Genomic DNA, 23959 nt, shown 5'->3' on the forward strand with positions numbered 1-23959 from the left:
TGTTGCTTTAAAATATTTTCTAGATTCTAAAATATCTCGGCATGCCCTATAAATTATTATCATTATTAAGTGTAAGTTTAGTCTTCTTTCAACGTATATCTTGCTTGCTGTGATGAGTCAAACCACGAGCGTTACCCTACGAATAAATCTCCATCTTTGAAATGTTACATTCGTCCTGAATGCCAGAGTTCAATTTAGTTCACGTTTGTGCATGAACACACTTATTTCCAAAGGAAAGATAACTCAGAGTCAAAAGAGACTTTTTTTGGTGGAGAAACTACGACCAAAGTGTAACTGAATGACTCAGTGACTTTCCCGGCAAGTGCAATACCGCATATTTACACCAGGAGGAGCCGTACAGATGCCATAAATAGACCCAAAACCCATACAGGAAGTCTGCAGCGCACTTGAATCATATTCTTGTGTCATATCACGGATACGTTAATTCATCTCACCTGTCGAGACACTCCGCAAACTTTGTGTTTATCACCAGGAAATAGAAAACAGTAGGCCAGGCCTTAAGACAGGCATGGATCATGTGGCATTTTTATTTTTTCGACTTCTCTGTCGTCGTTACAAGAATAGCAATGCCGGCCTGTTTTTTTTTGTTTTTTTTAAATGATGACTAATGTTAACTGGGTGATAAGTATGTTTGACATGGGTACTAACAAGAACACTCATCAATCCATTTTCTTCCCCTTTTCCAGGGTCAAGTCGCAGAAGCAGCAACTTCGGTAATGAAGGCTCGTTTTTGCTCTCCCCCAGCCACTTCATCCAGCTCTTAAAATAAGAAAGATACGTACGATACGTGTTCTCCCCATGCTTGCGTGGGTTTTCGATGGGTAATCCGGTTTCCTCCGACATGCCACCGTGCCGCCCTGATTGATCCCACAAGGCCTCAAATCCTCCTCATTTATTAATCCACTCTTCCATAACTTGGCAGTAATGTGGACCTTACTAAAATGTGTAGGCGCGCCGAAAGAAGTGTCCAGTGAACATATTTTTTTTTTCATTTAAATAACAGTCATAACCGACCTCCATCTAACCCCAGCCTTATCTACGCACAACACATCCGTTGCGTCAAACCTCTTCCTTCACTTCTGGGTCAACAACAACCAGAAAACCACACGATTTTATGTACAATATGTACAACATTTATTATAATTAATATATAAAATAGATGATGTACTTCAATTTTCACAATAGAAAAAGTACAATAAATACAAAGACCATTTTTGTTTTGCAAGTATCACAAAACGTCCAGCACAATTTGACAAGAGGTGAGACATTGGAAATACAGATAATAAATGCTTTTTTTGGGAATAACCACACATATTCATAGAGCTAAATATAAGCTTCGTATATTTGAATTATTTTTTAACACAAGTCTAATTGTGTCACGACGTCCGCTGATAAAATTGTAATAACTCATCTCTATGCAGGTTTTTCAAGTGAATACGCTTCACCCCTCAGTTTTCCCCGTCTTTTCTTGACCACTTTCTTTTTCCATCATTCGTCCATCTCCCGATCTCTCACTTCCTCATTTCTCTTCCTCTCTCTTTCAGCTCTGCCTTTCGCATTTTTCCACACGAATAACACACCAAAGTAAAAAAAAAAAAAAATCCCTCCAAGAATCCACTATGGCAATCCAGTACAAATATGGCAAAAAACAGACGTGCACGAATCATCACACAGCAACATGTCCAATGGCTTTGAGCATATTTCTACATCGCTAATAATTAAACATTTCGTGAAGTAGGAATCGTTGTCACACAATACAATTAGACATGAAAATATTCCCCGCCCCCCCCAAAACTATGGAAGTACTGAAAACATACATAACGTCACAGCACTCAGTTAGCTTGTCTTGTCAAAATATCTACTTTTAAATACAAATAAAATATAGAATATATCTCTGATAAATGTCACTCAACATTGGCGTATTGACGGCACAGACAAACATTACAAATAAGAACACGTCAAGAGGAATGTGGGCGGAGTGAGTCGCCGTGTTTTGAGCTAAACAAAAAGACCAACAGTGTGTTGGGGAGTCGAGCAGTCCTCGTTCGCGCTGGGGGGGCTTTCAGCCTGTCCCACCGGCGGCGGGCGAGCCACACTGCAAACGCGTAGCAGAATCGTTACTGCACGGTAGGAACTGTCGGGCGAGTACGTCGTATGCTAGTATAGTCAAGACAGGGGGAAAAAAAGTGTGATGGACGGTCAGCAGTTTTGGTTTGATACCTCCCACACGCACTGAAGGCACTGCGTCGGTGTACAAACCCTGAACATCAAGTTATCCTCAAAGCAGGAGTTCCAAAAAAAATCAACCCCAGCAACAATTGTAAATATATTCTGCTTTGAATACATATTACGGGACATATAAGCCTCTCACGACCCTGTTTTTCCATTAAGGGTAGCGGTAACAGAAAACAAAAATAACCTGGAATGCAGAAGTTTGTAGAACCACGGGGGGAAGCTTAACTGCAAAGTTTTGGTGTGTTTTTTTTTTTTAATTCGTGGTTTTTTGTTTTTTTTTTAATTTTTGGTCACGTTCCCAAAAAGCAGAAGCGGAGGAAGCTTCGCCCTTTCGGTCGCCTAAAACGGCACCGGTGACAGTCGGATTGTGCTTAAGCTGCCAACAGTCAGCAAGGCTTGGCTTCAGTTAGTTTGACCGGTGTACAGTACTATGGAAAAGTCTTGTTTCGGCATTGCCATCATGGCCTTGTTTCAATTTTCATTTGTCAAAATTGGGATTAAAGGGGGTGGGCGGGACGGCGGTCGACTGGTTAGCACGTCGGCTTCACAGTGCAGGATTTACAAGTAAAATCAATCAGATCTAGTTGCATTATATTTTAGCCGTTGATTGAAACATGGTTCAAAGAATTAAGTTGACCATTTACAGGAGTAAAATAGTAAACATCTGCAAGTATTTAACACCACCCGCAATAGATGCCTCACAATAGCAGCAAAGGACTGTTTATTTTGTCAAAATGAAGCTCCTCAACTCACTTCAGTGCCAGAATCCCACCAAAGCCAGTTTTGGCCAAAGCACACAAAGGTGATTTTTTTTTAAAGTTAAAAATGGGTGAAACCCCCCCCCCCCCAAAAAAAAACTCTTCAAATATGGAAACTCCAAAACACTGATTTTTGTAGGTTCATTGTACTACTTTCCTCTGTAATATTTTACCCTGTCAAAAAGAGTGTTAGGCAGGGGTCATTCTGTGGCGCCAAAAAGTCCCCAAGAACCACATGAGTAACCCTTTCTAAAAATAGCTAACCAATGATTGGGACATTGTGATTTTCGAGGAATATTTATACAAATTATTGTTTGAAAATGTAAAAAATAATTTTTCAATTTTTTTAGAAATAAAATCTTTTATATTGATGTTCTTCTGTCTCAAATTGTCGCTCATTTCTAGAGATCAAGCTTAAAAACAAAAAATAAAAATATCTCAAAAACCTGAAAAAATTAATGATACATTTGAAATCAGCATCATAAATACACTACAAGACAAAAAAGTCATCTTGGACTAAAATGTGCTCTTGACTGGTGTAATTTGAGCATTTCAGAAGTGCGTATCAAACTGGGAGCCCTTCGCGATGATCAGTACCCAAGAAATAACTCTTTCAAAAAGGTCGGCGACCCCTGGTGTTAGGGAATGTGTCATTGACGGACGAGCGGTGATCGGTTTCAGACTTTTGCACAGTACTGTACATTCTAACCACGCAAAAAAAATTTCTTTAAAGTGAACATTCGCCAATTATTAAGTAGCAAGCACTTCAACTGAGAAAGAAGCTCGGCTGGTCCTTGATGATGTCACACCATGATAACTCCTGCATGTGGGTACAGCATTGATGTTTTTTTTTTTTTGTCTCATCCTACCAATATTGTTCTTGTGTATGTTTGCGGATGTCTACGTACGTGTGTGTATGTCTCACAGCCCATCAGTCAGTTTATAGAGCCTAGGGAGATTCGTGGTCCCTCTGCGGCGGAGGCTGCGCCGGACTCTTGACGATGGTGATGACGGAGGCAGTGTTAAGGCGCGGCGCGGTGGCCAACAGGTTGCCCCCGCCGGCTTCCAGGCCCCTGGCGAACTTCTGCAGCGCGGCCAGGCGAGCGCCCAGGCCCTCCAGCTCTTTCCTCATGCCGGCGTTCTCGGCCCCCAACCGGTCCACTTCCCTCTGGAGCTCCATCTTCTGCTGTTCCAGAGCTTCGCGCTGGGACACCCGTTTGACCCGGCAGCTGGCTGCATAGCCCCGGTTCTTCAAGGTGCGTCTGCGCTGCTTCAGCTTCTGGATCTCCTCGCGGGACATGCCCCGCAAATGCAGGTTGAGCTCCCGCACCGACAGTGACATGAGTTCGCTGTCTGACAGGAAGGGCACGTTCTCGCCACATTCCTGCTTCACCTGAATGAGTTGGAAGGATGACAAAATGCAAGTGGGTGAAAAAATAAAAAAGAGACTCAACACCTGACACACTAAAAAAAAAAAATGGCTTGTTTTCCTAACCCACTTGCAACAGCTTTACTGATAATCTGGTTACCCATTTCTTGGTAGTGTTAACGCTTCATTATGGGTAGTTCTTACTCTTAGGTGAATCCAAATCTTGAACCAAGGTGACCATGGCACAATATTTTGGCTTTTTTTTTTTTTCGCATTTGAAGTTTACAATGGAGTTGTGTTTTAACAGGTTTGAATGTGTTTAAAGGGAGTACTTTGTAAAATCGGTCAAAACATTTTGATATGGTCTCTACTGCAGTTTTTCAATTATTGTGCTGGTCTGGAAAGTATCACCATCGCTAACGGGTTTTACTGTATTGTGCTGAAAGATTAAATCGTTTTTATTGTTTATTCTGCTGATGCTGAAGGATGAAATCATTTTTATTGTTTATTCTGCTGATTTTTTTGAAAAAGAGATTTTGTTTGCAGTTTCCGGAGTTCAAAGCGCTGCAATGCGCACACCAACAGTAAGGCCCCATTAATAGCTTTTGTAAAATTGCGCCCATATTTTCCTTTTTTTTTTTACACGTGAACACATTACATCATTAGACAAAGATAATAACATTCAACCCCCCCCAGCCCACCCCAAAAAAAATCCTCAATCATTTATTTGATTTTTCTCTCTATTTAAAGTGAAACAAATACGAGAAGGACAAAATATTGGAAAACAGTCAAATGCTTTCCCCGCAATTCAGACATGTACAAGAGTTAAGGTGACTCAAAAGGAAATTATTTTATTAATTCTCTATATGTACTTTTTAAATCGATCGGCCCAATAATAGGTTGTCGAAATTTTATTTCTGCCAATTATCTGAATCAGCACCGGCCTTAAAAAAAAAAATAGAATCCAGATTGGTCGGCCCTACTCAAAATCCCTGATTTTGCATTGGGGGGGGTTAAAATCAAAATAGAATGCGCTCCAACTGTTTCTTGCTTGTGCGTGTTACCTTCAGGGCTTTGCTGTTTCTCTCTGTCGTCATGATCCCACTCTCCTCGGGTTACCCCCCGCCCCCAAGAACCAGTCAGCACAGATTCAGACACTCTGAGAAGAAACAAACAGCATTCAGAAAAGTTGTGTGTGTGTGTGTGTGTGTGTGTGTGTGTGTGTGTGTGTGTGTGTGTGTGTGTGTGTGTGTGTGTGTGTGTTTTTTTAAGTAAGTGGTCACATGCGAGTCAGGGCATCACGCCGTTTTGGTTCTAGCCTGACATTTACGTCCGCTCACAAGATCGCCGGTCATGCAAGGCAGAGAAAAGGAGAAGAAAGGCGCACAGCTCTCATTCCTCCCTCCACACGCGCTCTCGTCTAATTCCGTGGTTTGATATCAGAGGAAGTGTGTGTGTGTGTGTGTGTGTGTGTGTGTGTGTGTGTGTGTGTGTGTGTGTGTGTGTGTGTGTGTGTGTGTTTGTGTTTGTCGTGAAAGTGACAGGCCCCTTTGTTGGCTGGCTGGTGCGGTAAGGGGGAAGTTACCATGGCTTTTTGGCCTTTTGCTTGCTCAAAGCAGGTGTCCTAAGCAACACTTCCTCCTGTCAACACACTGCCAACTGTCCAAAAGCGTTCGCTTGGCGCCTGCCGCTGCAGAAAAATGCGATTTCGCGGTGGTACGTTTCAATTCAACATCAGCATGAAAATGTTATTTTCTTGCACTTAACACCACAATTGTGTTGCCCTTACAAAACACAACATAACAGCACGTAAGTCTGCTGACAAATATATATGTCAGCGAGATAAGAGAGAGAGAAATGCAAAACTGTTGAGAATAAATGAATACATTTCCATGCAACACATTTTGGTTGTATTTTGTAAGCCCAACAGCGAGCTGCGTTCAATCGCTGATGACTTGACGTCCTTGCTTTTCTGCTGACTGATCTTTATTCCTTTCTGGGCCAAGTGTTTGCGGAGCATTATGGTGGCACTAGTATTTGGCACGTCTGCCTCAGCGTTCTGACGTCCGGGATTCACGTGAGCTTTTTTCCCTGAAGACTCTTAAAAAGAGTGAATGTGACTATTAATTGTTGCTTTTCGATATGTGCACTATGATTGGCTGGTAACCAGTTTGGTGTCTACTCTGCCCCTACGCCAGAGTCAGCTGGAATTCTCCAGCTTAGCCGCGACCCAAACAATCTAATGCTAATTGCTAATGCATAATGCAAAACGACACAAACTGACTCACGACACTAACACCAGTGTTGCGGAAGTTAAGACGCTTCAGGCAACAGATATTTGAGCACAAATGGTGCGACAACACATGTAGACAGACAATATAAAAAAAATCTCTCGTGCTGTATTCTTTATCCTCTGCGAAACAAACGAAAAGCAGTTTACCGAGTCTTTTAGGTGTAAAACTCTGAAGTGAATTATTTATGTCTGTATTACGCTGCCCTCTTGTGGCATAATTGCAGTGATCACTGCAGCACGAAATCATGATGCAAAAAGTGTTTATTGTACCTTTATAAGTACAATACTGTAGAGTGTTTTTTTAAGAAAAAAAAGGACATCAGAGATCAAATTAAACTCAATGCACCGCTGTAAGAAGTGTTAAATCAACCATTAAACCACAGTCATTTAAGACTTATTAAACAAAATGAAAATGAGTACAGTCTTATTCACAGATTTCACACCACAAATATTTCCTAATGATGAAGGGACAAATGCTACCACTTTGTTGCGTTAACCAAAATAGAATAAGCCAAACTCAAACTAAGTATGGGCATTTGGGTAACATGGAACTCATGCTTACATTAGCAGAAGTGTTTGTTTAACCGCGCGGCGTCTTTGAGCAGCTCTATTTAGAAACGTTATCATCTTATCTAACATTAAGTCCACACAGGCCGTGTGTGACTTCCTACATTCCTCTTAAGTTCAGTTGTTTTCGGGTGGGGGTCAGCCTGCGGGTTATGTCGGGTCACTGTCACGATGACTTTAACGAGAGGTTTTATGCCGGGGCTAGAAAAAGCACGCAGGCCCATAGTGGCAACAGTGTCTGCGGCATGGCGACAATACCTTTCATTGTGTGAGGCGGTTATTTTTTTTTTTTTTCTCGCTTTCAGGTTGAGAGGAGAAGGAAGTGTGCTTCGTGTGAAAGAATTGTCAGCGCACACTTCCTTGTTGATGTTGACCTTCCGTTATTTCACCTCAGTAAGCACTTCGATCCCCATAAAGCATGCGATGCGGTATCGCAATTAGATTTGTTCAACAAGGTGTGTCAGAAAAATTCTGGGATTGTGCCTCGTGACTGCTCACAATGCCCCGAGCATCTGACAGTTCCTGGTAGAGAGGAACATCACCGTGCTGCAGTAATCTCCCACTCACCCACCCTGAGTCTAATCCTCCCCTCCCACCCCCCTTGTTTTTCAAGATACAGGAGGTCTTCAATGGGATCCGTTTTGAAAATGTGAATGACATCATGAGGCCCGTGAGAACGGAGCTGTGGCAGATCTCCCCAGGGGGTATGAGGGAGAGAAGGCTTGAAGGCGGTAGTTGTAGTTTTGGATTTGAAATACCTTGAAATTTTCTGACACACCTTGTTGTGTGTATTCAATATACTCAGTGATTATCAAAGTTTTTAATTATATTACATTTATGTGTTCCTGGCAATCCAATAGGTTCTGATGGACATGAAATCTAAAGAAAGGCTCAAGAAAAGGCCACCAAACCTAGTTTGGTATGTAGACTCTGCGAAACTATAGGATTAAATATGGAAGACATCCAATCGACATAATTCATGCAGTGCACGAGAAATTTATAAGACAAGGGCAGTGTCTGTGTCGGTGTATTCTACACTATTCGTTTGCTTTTGTAACGAATCACATTGTGTAAGGGCTGAATGGACACCCTGTACTTTCTCCAGCAAGTATGATAATGATCTATTTTATTCTTTTATTCACTTTCATTTTCTTTCTTTCTTTATGAAATAGCTCGTCGCTCATTTTGGTGTTTACCTGAACTAACCTGCTGGTGTTCGGTGTCGTTTTACACCACATTCCATGTACATTAGCGAACACTACTTGGAGTCAGAAATTCAGTCAATTAGGCTTAAGTCCATTTCCCTCAAGGGTGAACGAGCTCAAAGCACGTGTGGGCTTCCAAAATAAGGAACGACTACTGTTTATAATATGAAACCGACAACGCTCTGTAATTTTGCATACAGTTGCTGGAATTTCCCGAAAAGCGTGGGGCGTGAAGTGGCCGCAACCGCACTAGGCGTCCCAACAGCCGGTGGGACTGTAAACTGTCGTTTCGTAAAGTCATGGTGATTCAGCAATACACCAATCGCCCCGCTAAAAGCTAAACCGGCCTCGACCAGTCAACAATCCAAGCAAAACTAGCCCGTGATCCGTTGCTATATTTGTCACAAGACTACGGGATATCCGCGCATATGCTCGGCTAAAAATACCACCTAAGAAGGGCTGTGAGGGTTTTACATGTAAGTTTACCGAACCCGAGAGCAACAAGCGAACGCAACGTCGCCACGCAACAACGACACTATTTTAAAACGCTTACAATGCCTCGTATGTACACGACTCAAGAGAAAATATTTTCATTGCCACTTCCTTCTGTATGTCAGACGATCTGGCCAGTTTAGGGTAGTAAACAGCCATAGGAGCTGTATTCGACATCCATTTTAGCATGACTGTAAAACTGTGATGTTATTACAAATGCTGAAGCGAGTAATTACACCCATTACGAAATCCAATTTGTTCGGCAAATAGCGCGATGTAATATTATGATTAGTGGCAGAGAATATACATCACCCACGCTGTTTTGAACGTGCTAGTAATTCGAGCTATTAGCATCTTTAGCATCAGTGGTGTCGGCTACGAAAGATTAAAGTAAACAGCTGCCCACTCACTTGTCCTTGGGTTATTTAGCGAATTCCCGATGATTACGCTTCCTCCGTTCTTGTTGGGATCGACTCGCAAAAAAAACTATTCAGTGGCTGCGTAGTTCTGAAATGTGACAATTTCACCACTGCCTCTAAGCGACAAAATGTCAGTCCGCCTTTTCCCGGAATGACTTCGCTGCTCTCTGAGGTGGGATTCTTTCATTCATAAAAAAAAGGCGAATTCCCGATGATTACGCTTCCTCCGTTCTTGTTGGGATCGACTCGCAAAAAAAACTATTCAGTGGCTGCGTAGTTCTGAAATGTGACAATTTCACCACTGCCTCTAAGCGACAAAATGTCAGTCCGCCTTTTCCCGGAATGACTTCGCTGCTCTCTGAGGTGGGATTCTTTCATTCATAAAAATTGTCTTGGTTCTGTTCAAGTCATGTTTTGTTTCTCATAGTCGTGATTCAGTTACTGATATTTTGTTACTTTGAAGTTTGATCTTTTCAAGACTTTGTTAATGCTTTCGATTCAGTTTTTCCAATGTTTTGTTCATACATTTTGTTCAGTCCACCTTGCTTTTCCTGCCTGCCTGCTTTCTGGGGCCTCTACCATCATGATGACGAATAAAAAGGAAAAGTAAAAATGCACCGAATTCAGATAACATGATCGGGCAAACTTATTCATGAGAGCAGTATCGGGGAAAAAAAAGAGATAATTCAGATCAGTTTTCCCCTAACTTTATTTGTGTGTTTAAATTGCACAAGCTCAATCAAAAGATTTCAGTTGTTTTGCTGATACATTTTATTGGATTTTATTTTTAATATTTGGAAATTTGAAAGACAGTTTTCAATCACATATATCGATGAAATCTTTTTTTATTTATTTGTATTTGTCATACCAGTATTTTATGTCATACGGTTTGGTTAAAAATTTCCCCCCAAAAGTATGAGCTTTACTGGAACAAAATGTCCCAAAAATATTTGAGCTTTGTTGATACTCATAAAAAGTGTCACTGAAATTTTTTTGAAATAACCGAATCAACATAGTTTATGTAGTTGTAGGCTATAACATGCCAGTGACTTGTTTGTGTCTCTTGTTTGCCGACCTGACAACTTAAACATGTTGCAATATATGCTATGTTTTTTTGCTGGGGGAAAAAAAAACTTTCCTTATTTATTTTAAGATGTGTAATCACCAGGAATACAGCTGCTAACTTGATGGATCGACCAAACACAGAAAATATCTTTAATTTGTGGAACTGAATCGTGAGGAGCTTGACTCTTTTCCCCTCTTAAGACCACCCACGCTTCCTTTAAATCTGCTAATTTTAGATGCAGGGTTCAAATCGGGGAAACCAAATGTTTTGATGTTACAGAATGAAAGACGACGCTGCGTTGCTGCACTTTGGGGCTCATGGTGTGAGTCGAATATATTGGTTTGCTGTTGAAATGATGCACTTTCTGGACTTTCTGCGGTAAATGCAACTTTTCAATTTGCTCTCCAGATAGCGTGATATTTTGATTTCTGTTCCTTGAATATAATAATCATGTCTTGATGAGAAGAAAGCAAACGCTGATCGTCCCCCTTCAAACGCCACACGCGTCTGAAAGAGAGCAGGTGAAATGTTATCAGATGATATCAGCTGGATGTCTTTTGAACCTTTTGCTGAAAACACAGATGACGGAAAACGGTGTAACGTCATCTATGAAGCCCACGTGGGGGGGAAAAAACACTGAGTGATTCATGCAAAGAGTTTAAGACAGCAAAAATGTTGCTCAGTGATCAAACCTCCGTGGTGAATTTCCACATCGCAGGGGCCCCCCCCTTGATTTGTCGACTCTTCCCCCACCCCCTCATGCCAGCCAGTCAACTACAACTACTTTCACATTTGCTTTCCTGATTCAATCGCCGGCATGCTGTTTGTTTCTACAAAGGATGCAATCGGACGGTTTGCATGTGGACTACCATTTAATGCTTGTGAGAGTCGATGGGGATGCACCTAGTGTTCTCTGAATCATATCGCTATGTCTTGGTCGTTGGGTGATCACATGCAAACGGTGCACAGCGCTGACCTGGGTGAGAAGGCATAATGAGGATTGAGCACTCACTTACAGTCATTTAGTGGAAAAGAGTGGCTTTCAAAATCCCCATGATGGGACACTCCCATCACTGACATTTTTGGTTCAATTCATCTCAGCACCTGACACAATTAAATGTGTAAGTGTGGAGAGTTTAGCTTTGTGTGCATGCCAAACTCATTGTTCCCACGCATTATTTTAGATTCGCCTATGCGGGGATTTATAAACATTGCTTTTTTTCTTGTCCAGAGAGGCAAACCGTGACGTAATTAGCACAATGCTACTACGTCTGTTGTGTTTGGTTTTGCCATGTTAAATTGGATGGAAAGATGCTTTGCATGAAGCCAGAGTAGCTGTTGTGTCAAAAGACCTTAAGAGTTAATTGCTCGTCATGCTCGCAGTTGTGGTGTTTAACGCTACACGGCAAAGGCTGAATTTAGCATGCTAACATGCTAACGTCATGCTCGCAGTCGTGATTTTTAGCGCTTCGCAGCAAAGGCGGAAGTTAGCATGCTAATATGCTAACATCATGCTCACAGTCGTGATGTTTCATTCTACACCAGCGAAAGCTGATGTTAACATGCTAACATGCTAGTCATTGAACGCATCAGAAAGAACTAAGTTTGTGGGTGTAGTGTAGTTTGTCAGATGATTGATTTGATAAAAATAAAGCAGAATCAGACTGTAGATAAGTCTCCGTTACTAAACTTTATTCAACCAAGGCATAAACGGTATTTCTAAATGACCAAAAAAACCTACGTCACACCACCGATTAAAAATGTCACAGAAAATGGATGAACACGTTAATTGCCATCTAATGGAAGAGCACATCATTTTTCTACTTGCCATTATCCGTCTGAGGCTTAGTTAAATGAATGAAGAATCGACAGCAATAATTATTGGGCCAAGTGAAGTACAATTAACGAGTATTTTAGTTATATTTTGTTACACATCAAATAAAATGGAAATAAGACTTGGGTGAGGTAAGATGTGGCTCTGTTGGGTGTGTGTTTCTTTCAGCTTGATGAGACCCTGGTAGAGAGGCTGTGGGGCCTGACAGAGATGTTTCCTGACACTGTCCGCACAGCTGCTGAGTTCTCAGCACAGTGTTCGGTCTCACTGGCCAAGAAGTTTTACAGGTATATTTGCTTCCATTTTTGTAGTCAAGCTCACCGACAGCCATCTGGTCTATCTTTGCATCATTGTTCATTTTTTTCACGTTCAAATGCCAAGGGTTCTGATGCTTTCCATCATGCTTTATTCAAGTTTTTCTCGCTCGGCCCTCTGGGTGGGAACAACTTCCTTCATGATCCTGGTGTTGCCTGTGGTGTTTGAAACGGAGCGGCTACAGCTGGAGCAGCAGCAGTTACAGCAGCAGAGACAGGTGATTTGTACATCGCGAACAACCATGTCAACATGACAACATATGTGATTATTTTAATTGTACCCAGAGCTGATAATGTGTAAATATGTGTGAAAGCCATCTGCTTTTCTGCCCCATAATACAATGTTGTCTCCTTGAGTGAAAATACATTGGAATCTGTATGGGCACTTGCGTTATGGGGAAGTGGAGTGTATATGGTTAAGTTAGCCAGCAGTGGCTTTACGCATGCTCTATTCATTTGCAGTGTGGACACCAATGTCTTCCTAAACATCTGTTAGGAGGAAGTCTCACAGTCTCTAGAAAGCTTCAATAACATAATCATAGCTTTAATTTGGACTAGTTGTCAGAGATTTGCTAAAAATGGTGGCAAACTTGCTAAATTGGCAAAACTGAGCATCCATTCGCTTGGTCGACCTTCCGGTTGTCATGGTAATGAAATTGGAACCTGGCATTTGCACAAGGCAGACCCCCACCCCCAAAACGGTGTGATTTGACCAAGCGTGTGACAATTGGTAAGAAAAATAACCCCATCTGGTGGCAACAAAGAAGTACTGCTAACCAATTCAGTATGCAACATTTTTTGGACCCAGTAATAAAATACATACGTTGTTCCCACCTCATGTTTTTTAAGAGTCTAATAGAAATGGACGGTACACGATTAACATATAACTTTTTTCTCCTTAGATCTTGTTGGGGCCCAACACCGGAATCTCTGGTGGGATGCCAGGCATGATGCCGTCAGCCCCGGGAAAGATCTGAGGACCATGCATTGCCCACTTCAAGCTTGGATGTGCTGTCACAATAATGCTGGGCTTGTGGCCGCAAGGGGCGACATAGAGACTGTGCAGAAACGCAAAGAACTGCCGCAACAAACAAATTTAAAAAAAAAAGGGCCTAAGCTTCACACAGGTCTTCACATATGTGTTTCACTGTCTCTCCTTCCTCCAACAGCTTGCAGAGACTGATTTTCAGGAGCACTGCTTCCATCTTTTTTTTTATTTTAAATATACTGTATGTGTAAATGCGTTTATGATCTTGACTTAAGTGTTGTAAGGGAAATGAGGAAAATGGGCTACAGTGAAGGAAGGGGCAGTTAAAGGTTACACACTGAGTCAGTTTTTTGATGTCTGAAATGGCTTCCATGATCTGAATCATTCCTCCACATGTAAGAGCAGGATATGTATGCTGGTCTGAGTCATGTGGTGACATTATTACATTTAATATTTGTTGAAAGGAAATAAACATGTCTTGGAAGCTTCTGAGATCTTAATGAGGCTCTGCTGGGTGTTGCCTTCCTGCTGTACTCTGATTGTTGTTCTGAAAAGACCATTATAGAACAATATAATCATGTTTCGTTTTAAGTGTTGTCTTCAATGTGTTGCTCAAAAAAATATTTAGGTTTTTGGAGCTACCCCATCAGGTGAGTCATCTCGTTCTGGGCGTCCAGCAAAGATAAGGACAATGTTAGCTGGCTTTAACTTTAATATGAAATTTCTCTTCACGAAACAAGCTTGAAGTGCTGTTTGTAAGCAGCACAATTCTCAGCAGCGATTCCAGGTCAGTGTATTACATGTACTGTAAAGGCAACTAATCGGAAATGACATATGAAGGAATGCACAATCATTGGTCTCATTTAGACGTGGTTTTCAACATTTATTGAACATCTCTTGTAGACCCCAACTGCTATTCACTGTACTTTTTTGAGTGCTTGGGAGACCATATCATAATCATAATGGAAAGTATTGCACTACTGCTGTCCAAAATTAAAAACTATTTCCGAATGTTGTCCATGACGAATGGGTATTTGAATTAATTACTTTGATCGAATTTTGGAAAAATTAGCAATGTCAATCTGTATTACAAGATTACATCCTTCCATGGGCACATAGAGGCAAGAATTGATCCTCACATTCACACCAAGGGACAATTAATAGATTGACAGACATCTGCCTTTCATGACGGTCTGGGCTCCAAATAGTCGGCCACTTTTGTGGTGTTCAACTTTGGAGGTTCTGCTGCATGAGGCGAACTTGTGAGTGAAAAGGCCGAGGTTTAAGGGATGCTAGCATGGGGAACCTCACCTCATTCAATCATTTTCTGATACTGTACACTGATTTTGGATGCCTCTTGTTTATCGTAACGAGTCCTTTTTTTGCTCTTCCTTCAGGTGAACATCAGATGGAGCTATTGGACTTTGTGGCAGCCACATTTTATGAGGAAAGAGGGGCCTTCAAGCTTTTGAAGAGGAGCAACTTTATTCATGAGTGCTGGGCTTTACTTTTGTATAATGTGATTCATACAGTTGAGGTTTCTCATATGTGTGCTCTTTAGATTATTGACGCCATCGTGGCTCTGTTCAGAGATGACTTCCCAGGCCCAGGTCAATTGGCAGAGTGGCAGCAGAAACTGGCCCAGATGCTCTCCAGGTTGAAAAAAATTTCTGAATGTCTGAACCGGCACTGCGTTTCTTTCATCGGAGTGTGGGTGCTATCGCTGAGGAGACTAGATTTTAATCTGCATAGTTTAGTCTCTTTTTAGGTTTGTACTTCCAAGAATGTTTCAACTACATTTGGGAATCTTGAGGAGTAGTAGAAGGGAAGCAGGATGGAGGAATTAAAAAAAAACAAGTTAAAAGATGTTAAAAATCGCGGTGCATGAACTGTACTCTGCTTAAAATGTTTTTTGTTTTGTTTTTAAATGGTGTGTGCTCCACTTAAAGCACCGAGATTACAGATGAATCAGAATCAGATTCATGGGCCAAGTATGGCCGCTACAGCTTCTTGTTTGCTTTCAAACTTGGCTTGCAGCAGACGTGTGCTCATTTTCAACATGACGTCTTTGATCCACTGGTGAAAAGGACACGTTGATTCGCTCCTCTTCCCATCTGTAACTGCTTCAAACAACAAAGTGAATGCAGACGCTTCCACCACAAGGTTGAGTCTGAGGAAGGGACGCGCTGAGATGAGAATTGCCAAAATATTTAAGAGGTATAGCAATGCATCGCTTTCACAACAAAATCACAGATTGAAACTCCGTATTCATTCCACAAGCATATGCATAATTTTCAAATGTCTTCATTTGTTTTGCCAGCCCAGATATGCCGCAGAATGAGACTACTTTTGCCATCACAGCTGGAGGAATTGTTGATGCGAAAGAGTGACGGACAAACAGATAAATATTTCATCGTTTGCACAGTTAGCTGTTTCAAAATATATTTTTGACGACTATTTCATAATTTTGTTCCATGTTCCGGTGTATTTATTCAATCTGTCACCTTGTCAATGATTTTACACAATAAAACTGAGATAGTCTTCAATGTGACACAATCTGACTCGACCTACATACACATTCGGGTTACGTAGCCGCCGTACGGCGCTGAGTTCCGTCGTAAACCGGACATCACGACCAGCAGAGGACCGTTGGTGACCTCTAGCGGTAGCCACAAGACTTACATCGACTAAACGCAACTCCTCGTCAGCTGCGCGCTCCATATGCCTGTCAAAGCAGCATAGCAATGGGAAGTTCACCAACAGCGCTGTCAAGTGTTTAAACCTACTCGTAACTAACCGCGTTTTTTTTTAGTAGAACAACAAACATCTCCCAGCTCTACCGGCAAAGGTTATTGCTCAACTCTCGTTAAAAAAAAAAGAGGAGAGATGGACCCGAGAGACACAGCTCCGGATTCGTGGGAGCTGGAAGAAGACGCCGAGGCCCCGGCCACCTCGGCGGCTCTCCCGTGCGCCTTCGCCGCACTCAACGTCAACGCCAAGCCGTTTGTCCCCAACCTCAACGCCCCGGTGTTCGTGCCTACCTCCATTCAAAGCACCGCTGCCGGAATGCCTCCTTCCGACGGTAAGGTAACACGAAAGCTAGAAAGCAGTTTGGAACTTAGCCTAACTTGCTAACTATCTTGCTAACGTAGCTAGAGTTAGCCCGTTTCTCGTGGCTCACTTGCAACACGTCGACTACGTGTCGTCACCAGTTACAGCTCATTCATGACTGTGATTACTCCCCACACTTTCTGAAACGTGGCCAGCATTATGCGATTAATATCAATGATATTTTCAAAATGTTTTGTTTTTCCTTCCCTTTCAGGTACCCCTGATCCAGTTGGTAGCAGCATGGAGGTGGCACAGACAGTCGGTATGCAGGCACAATGAATGAACTATAACGACTAAATGTGATTGTCGTCAGGTTACAAAACCGCGTGATGTGAACTCAGGAGGTGTGCGGGTGAAGTACCAGGGTGCGCCCGCTTTCTCGCAGTCATGTTTGAAACGTCAAACTCATCAGGAATGCCAGGGGGCTCTGTTCAAGTTTCACATAGTGAGCCTTATTTGGATTGCTGGCATTGGGCAACCACAAGGCACTGCCTTGTGTGAATGTTATGATGCAACCTCACTGCTCCACTTCCCGACATAGACTTTTCATTGGCTTACGTTGCACGACCAAGGTTCTCACTTTGGATTTTCACTTTTGACAATTTGTGCCCAGCAGATTAAACATTAGTTGGTTATGTCAGAGGTGGGCAAAGTATGGTGACATTCTCATGCCCACAGAGGATTTACATTAACTAGACCAGTGATTCCCACCCTCTATTGAACCAAGACACATGGTTCAGATACAACGTGTGTCAGAAGAGTTCCGTTTCAAACCAAAACTAGAACGTTTTGAGAAACGTTGGTTCCAGAGTCAGCCAGTGACTTGTCTGTTCGCAGCTCCAGTTGAGAACGGCAGCTCAGAGGCAGACATGGCAGCCGACGACGAGACGTGGGAGCTGAACGATGAGCCGGGCGGAGGCGGGGGTGGTGGCGGACAGGAGGACCCGGCCGCGACGGGGGATTGTCCGCCCTACGCTGACAGCCAGGAGGATGAGATGATCATGGAGGAGGAAGAGGAGGAGATCCCTATGCCTAAAGTGGCGCCTTCAACGCCAGATGCGCCCAAGAAAGAACATGTGAATGTTGTCTTCATTGGTCACGTGGGTGCGTAACCTTAGCGGCATCGTCATTGATGAATGATGACTGCAAAACCACAGTTTAATATGATAACCATCATTTTTATTTGACCGTCAGATGCTGGAAAATCAACGATTGGTGGACAAATAATGTGAGTAAACATTGCGAAGTCATCTTCCACATTTGACTTCTGTGTCCAAAAGCAAAACTGCAGTTCGCACTTGCTGCACGCTATCCATTCCAGCATGGAGTTTAATGTTTTCCTCTCTCTGAGTGACTGTCCTGCAATAGGAGCCAACAGGATATTTAATTGCACATTATGGAAGATAATTCCTAGTTGATATTTGTGTGTGTGTTTCTCTCAGGTATTTAACTGGAATGGTGGAAAAACGAACTTTGGAAAAATATGAAAGGGAAGCAAAAGAAAAAAACAGAGAGACATGGTGAGCACAGCTTGGGTTCTATTTTCGAAGTGTCCAAATCTAATTTTATGCCGATTGTTATATGAATGTGTTTTAATGGATCAACTTCATCTACATCTTTATTGACACACAGTCTACTAATGCTGCATTTACATTTATGAAACAACTCAAATAGCACAGATGCCTAAATTTCACTTAAATGACTCCACAAGCGAGTCGTGAAATATTGGGAGTAAATCCAAATACTTAAATAATACAAGTTTCAACTGTTACATCCCCTTTCTTTGGCTTTTTGCTCACTCGTCCTCCATTAACTTCAATGAGCCTTACCTTAATGGCTAATTTGATCCCCTACCCCCAAAGAAGGTAAAAATTTGCCGATTTATTTCCCTGTCATTGATTAAAATGGGACAATCTTAGCACCAGCTTTCATGATAACAATCTGTGCTCATGGGAAGCTCCCGGCCAAACAAAGAGTCATTTATATGTCACAAAAGCCACCGTGTGTGTAAAAGGCATCCTCCCAAATGACTTTTAAAAGGTCTTAGCGTCACAACTAACACAATAAATACAATTAAGTGACTAACACCTTAAGCATGAGGCCAACGCACAGACTTACCTCCCAACGAATGACCTCACTTCTGCAACAACGCATTACAGCGATCAGTTTTCACAAAATACTACCCAGTTGTAACTAAAATTACTATTTTCACACAATATTTTGGAGGAAAAAAAACATCCAGACTTTCAATATATTGGACATGCCACATGGTAAGATAACGGGCAAGCTGCAGACCAGTAGTATCGATTTTTGAAATAATTAAATTTACTATTTTTGGACATACGGGATTTCAGCACGACAGCGGCGATATTATACCTTGAGTGACTATTCTCGTGGCTGCAGGTACCTGTCGTGGGCTCTGGACACAAACCAGGAGGAGCGAGACAAAGGAAAGACTGTGGAGGTGGGAAGGGCATATTTTGAGACGGAGAAAAAACACTTCACAATCCTGGATGCCCCTGGACACAAGAGCTTTGTCCCCAACATGATCGGAGGAGCGTCACAAGCCGATCTGGCTGTCCTGGTGAGGTTGACTTCGATCTTAATTCGGTCGTTTTGATCAGACGTGCACATTTTCATGCATGGATGCTAACGCAGCCTTGTCCACTTCCTGTGGTCAGTTCGTCTTTTAGCATGTCGCATAAAGGATGCTAATGATCGTATTGACTGCTCCGAAAAATACTTTATAAAAATGATCTTACTGAAACCCACTGACGTCACTTATAAAGTAAAACAGTACATCATTCATGAATTTACACTGGAGTTCTGTTGCTATAGTAACAAAAATTTACTACGCTTTTACATGAGTAAAGTCCGCAAAAAAAACTATTCAGTGGCTGCGTAGTTCTGAAATGTGACAATTTCACCACTGCCTCTAAGCGACAAAATGTCAGTCCGCCTTTTCCCGGAATGACTTCGCTGCTCTCTGAGGTGGGATTCTTTCATTCATAAAAAAAAAAGAGAAAAAAAAAACAAGCGACAATGACGTCAGGGTCAAAGAATGAGGGCGGAGTTACGTCCGCCCCCGCCGCGTACTCCGCGAGGATGTAAACAAGGAATCCCTGCATCTCTCCAAAAAACAGGAATAAAAACACTGGCTATTTACGTGAACGTAGAAAAGTCAAACATGCTTTCAACATCAAACAAGTGTGAGAGTTTAAGTCAATGTTGCGTAACTTTGTCAAGTTAATATTTTACAGCTTGTTATCGTTTTGGTCATGTCAAGGAGTCGTGCCACGCTTTGCAAACTTTTGAAAATTTTCAAACGGACAGAGAGATAAACCAGGTCATTCGTTTCCCCCCGCCCACCTAAAATTAACAAAAAGGTCGTCTTTTATCCTATTTTTAATTTAATTCAAACAATCAGTTCATTGATTTGGCGCAGGTAATTAATTATTTGAAACATTTATTTTTAAATATTGAAATAAGATATGAGAGATAAGTTTCACATTGTTGATTTAACTTATTTTAAAACGAAATGAATACGAAAACAAGAATGCTTTATTGTACTCATGTTTTCATTGGCTTTGAATCATATATTTACCAATATGAGTAAAATAAACGCGCATTGTTTTACTTTTTAGATGTTAAAAAAAATCTAATTAAAATGAACAATTCATGAAATAAAATTAATGCATCAATAATAAATAGGATCCTTAAGTATTTAATTACAAAATATTTTTAAAATAATAAACTTTAAAAATATAGCAATGGTAAAATAAACACTTTATTGTTTATTTTAGAACCACGTTTGAAATGATAACAAAAGCTTAGTAAAATAGACATGCACAGTACATCATGTTTATTTTTACTCACGCTTTCATCGTGTTAATTTTACAAATGTTCTAAGAACACAACAACAAATCTATTTTAAACAAACAATTTTAGGGGAAATGGCTACATTAATGCAACATGTATTACATGACTTTAATGAACATGTAAATGCCTAGTGTGGAGTATTGTGTAGTTAAATATCAAAGAGTGTCATAGCCGTATTGGGTCGACACGGCCTAAGATACTATTATACTGTATACTTTGTCTAAAAATGTGTTCCTATTCAGTACAATGTGACATATTCACACCATGTACCTTGGTCAGAGTACTGTTTACACTCAGGTACTGCTAAATGCTTTAACGTGTTTTGGATCCATGCTCAGCCGATGTTCCATAAGGGAACTGGTTTAGCGAAAACAAGTTATTTTTGGTCAGTTCAAAACATCATCAGTGGTTGCATTAAGTCATCCAGACGCTAGAGAGCGCTGCTTTATTTGGCCGACGGACCAAATGACCTTGTCAGACGACGTCACCGAAACTGACGTGCACACACGCATGCGTTCCGCCGGTGACCTCAGAGTCGCATAGATGCACGTTTGCTAGCATTAGTTGTAGCATTAGCTGTTAAAAATTTTGTCATTGAACAATCGACATCGTTGTGTTGTTTGTCGAGCTCGGTTGCATTGCGCGCTGCTTGACCGACGAGACATTTTTGTAGCGTGACAGAAGAGAGAACACATGGCCGGAATCGAGGAGCTTTCCCCGGCTGCGGGCCCGGTGGCTACCCGGCCACCTGAGGACGAAATCGACGACGATGACGATGATGTGAGTTCCCAATCAGTCTATGGTTCATGTTGAACTTATCTATGACACAAAGTTGTATTTATTTGTTTAGAGTTTCGATCTAAAGCAGCAGTAACTCTGCAGTCAAGCTAAGTAGCTAGCTCACTTCTGCAGAATCAGACTGTAGATAAGTCTACGTTACTAAACTTTATTCAACCAAGGCATAAACGGTATTCTAAATGACCAAAAAAACCTACGTCACACCACCGATTAAAAATGTCACAGAAAATGGATGAACACGTTAATTGCCATCTAATGGAAGAGCACATCATTTTTCTACTTGCCATTATCCGTCTGAGGCTTAGTTAAATGAATGAAGAATCGACAGCAATAATTATTGGGCCAAGTGAAGTACAATTAACGAGTATTTTAGTTATATTTTGTTACACATCAAATAAAATGGAAATAAGACTTGGGTGAGGTAAGATGTGGCTCTGTTGGGTGTGTGTTTCTTTCAGCTTGATGAGACCCTGGTAGAGAGGCTGTGGGGCCTGACAGAGATGTTTCCTGACACTGTCCGCACAGCTGCTGAGTTCTCAGCACAGTGTTCGGTCTCACTGGCCAAGAAGTTTTACAGGTATATTTGCTTCCATTTTTGTAGTCAAGCTCACCGACAGCCATCTGGTCTATCTTTGCATCATTGTTCATTTTTTTCACGTTCAAATGCCAAGGGTTCTGATGCTTTCCATCATGCTTTATTCAAGTTTTTCTCGCTCGGCCCTCTGGGTGGGAACAACTTCCTTCATGATCCTGGTGTTGCCTGTGGTGTTTGAAACGGAGCGGCTACAGCTGGAGCAGCAGCAGTTACAGCAGCAGAGACAGGTGATTTGTACATCGCGAACAACCATGTCAACATGACAACATATGTGATTATTTTAATTGTACCCAGAGCTGATAATGTGTAAATATGTGTGAAAGCCATCTGCTTTTCTGCCCCATAATACAATGTTGTCTCCTTGAGTGAAAATACATTGGAATCTGTATGGGCACTTGCGTTATGGGGAAGTGGAGTGTATATGGTTAAGTTAGCCAGCAGTGGCTTTACGCATGCTCTATTCATTTGCAGTGTGGACACCAATGTCTTCCTAAACATCTGTTAGGAGGAAGTCTCACAGTCTCTAGAAAGCTTCAATAACATAATCATAGCTTTAATTTGGACTAGTTGTCAGAGATTTGCTAAAAATGGTGGCAAACTTGCTAAATTGGCAAAACTGAGCATCCATTCGCTTGGTCGACCTTCCGGTTGTCATGGTAATGAAATTGGAACCTGGCATTTGCACAAGGCAGACCCCCACCCCCAAAACGGTGTGATTTGACCAAGCGTGTGACAATTGGTAAGAAAAATAACCCCATCTGGTGGCAACAAAGAAGTACTGCTAACCAATTCAGTATGCAACATTTTTTGGACCCAGTAATAAAATACATACGTTGTTCCCACCTCATGTTTTTTAAGAGTCTAATAGAAATGGACGGTACACGATTAACATATAACTTTTTTCTCCTTAGATCTTGTTGGGGCCCAACACCGGAATCTCTGGTGGGATGCCAGGCATGATGCCGTCAGCCCCGGGAAAGATCTGAGGACCATGCATTGCCCACTTCAAGCTTGGATGTGCTGTCACAATAATGCTGGGCTTGTGGCCGCAAGGGGCGACATAGAGACTGTGCAGAAACGCAAAGAACTGCCGCAACAAACAAATTTAAAAAAAAAAGGGCCTAAGCTTCACACAGGTCTTCACATATGTGTTTCACTGTCTCTCCTTCCTCCAACAGCTTGCAGAGACTGATTTTCAGGAGCACTGCTTCCATCTTTTTTTTTATTTTAAATATACTGTATGTGTAAATGCGTTTATGATCTTGACTTAAGTGTTGTAAGGGAAATGAGGAAAATGGGCTACAGTGAAGGAAGGGGCAGTTAAAGGTTACACACTGAGTCAGTTTTTTGATGTCTGAAATGGCTTCCATGATCTGAATCATTCCTCCACATGTAAGAGCAGGATATGTATGCTGGTCTGAGTCATGTGGTGACATTATTACATTTAATATTTGTTGAAAGGAAATAAACATGTCTTGGAAGCTTCTGAGATCTTAATGAGGCTCTGCTGGGTGTTGCCTTCCTGCTGTACTCTGATTGTTGTTCTGAAAAGACCATTATAGAACAATATAATCATGTTTCGTTTTAAGTGTTGTCTTCAATGTGTTGCTCAAAAAAATATTTAGGTTTTTGGAGCTACCCCATCAGGTGAGTCATCTCGTTCTGGGCGTCCAGCAAAGATAAGGACAATGTTAGCTGGCTTTAACTTTAATATGAAATTTCTCTTCACGAAACAAGCTTGAAGTGCTGTTTGTAAGCAGCACAATTCTCAGCAGCGATTCCAGGTCAGTGTATTACATGTACTGTAAAGGCAACTAATCGGAAATGACATATGAAGGAATGCACAATCATTGGTCTCATTTAGACGTGGTTTTCAACATTTATTGAACATCTCTTGTAGACCCCAACTGCTATTCACTGTACTTTTTTGAGTGCTTGGGAGACCATATCATAATCATAATGGAAAGTATTGCACTACTGCTGTCCAAAATTAAAAACTATTTCCGAATGTTGTC

General features: G+C 41.6%; 4 protein-coding genes across 7 annotated transcripts; 3 read left to right on the plus strand and 1 right to left on the minus strand.

Moving 5' to 3' along the window:
- Window positions 1–1608: 1608 nt before the first annotated feature.
- Window positions 1609–9551, minus strand: maff (v-maf avian musculoaponeurotic fibrosarcoma oncogene homolog F). Of its 3 annotated transcripts, XM_019863525.1 has the most exons (4): window positions 9351–9551; window positions 5969–6073; window positions 5448–5542; window positions 1609–4407 (listed from the first exon to the last, which is right to left on the minus strand). In XM_019863525.1, the coding sequence occupies exons 3-4, from the start codon at window positions 5478–5480 to the stop codon at window positions 3964–3966; spliced, it is 477 nt and encodes a 158-aa protein (XP_019719084.1). In that variant the 5' UTR covers window positions 5481–5542; window positions 5969–6073; window positions 9351–9551; the 3' UTR covers window positions 1609–3963. The 3 variants fall into 3 exon arrangements, with proteins under 3 accessions (XP_019719084.1, XP_019719083.1, XP_019719085.1); XM_019863524.1 differs by lacking the exon at window positions 5969–6073; XM_019863526.1 differs by lacking the exons at window positions 5448–5542; window positions 5969–6073.
- On the plus strand, window positions 8217–23445 carry LOC109512049 (mitochondrial import receptor subunit TOM22 homolog). 2 transcript variants are annotated; one of them, XM_019863528.1, is made up of 5 exons: window positions 8217–8924; window positions 21225–21331; window positions 21808–21926; window positions 22054–22171; window positions 22856–23445. In XM_019863528.1, exons 2-5 carry the CDS (start codon window positions 21245–21247, stop codon window positions 22928–22930), a joined length of 399 nt encoding a protein of 132 aa, XP_019719087.1. In that variant the 5' UTR covers window positions 8217–8924; window positions 21225–21244; the 3' UTR covers window positions 22931–23445. The 2 variants fall into 2 exon arrangements, with proteins under 2 accessions (XP_019719087.1, XP_019719086.1); XM_019863527.1 differs by lacking the exon at window positions 8217–8924 and having other exon boundaries at window positions 21037–21331.
- LOC109512050 (mitochondrial import receptor subunit TOM22 homolog) lies at window positions 12400–14065 on the plus strand. The gene is made up of 3 exons (XM_019863529.1): window positions 12400–12546; window positions 12674–12791; window positions 13476–14065. Exons 1-3 carry the CDS (start codon window positions 12470–12472, stop codon window positions 13548–13550), a joined length of 270 nt encoding a protein of 89 aa, XP_019719088.1. The 5' UTR covers window positions 12400–12469; the 3' UTR covers window positions 13551–14065.
- Window positions 14811–16428, plus strand: dmc1 (DNA meiotic recombinase 1). The gene is made up of 5 exons (XM_019863435.1): window positions 14811–14823; window positions 14959–15031; window positions 15122–15326; window positions 15696–15778; window positions 15882–16428. Exons 1-5 carry the CDS (start codon window positions 14811–14813, stop codon window positions 15949–15951), a joined length of 444 nt encoding a protein of 147 aa, XP_019718994.1. The 3' UTR covers window positions 15952–16428.
- Window positions 23446–23959: the final 514 nt, after the last annotated feature.

This window comes from Hippocampus comes, unplaced genomic scaffold (genome assembly GCF_001891065.2).
Source record: "Hippocampus comes isolate QL1 unplaced genomic scaffold, H_comes_QL1_v1.1 scaffold91, whole genome shotgun sequence".
Lineage (NCBI taxonomy): Eukaryota > Metazoa > Chordata > Actinopteri > Syngnathiformes > Syngnathidae > Hippocampus > Hippocampus comes.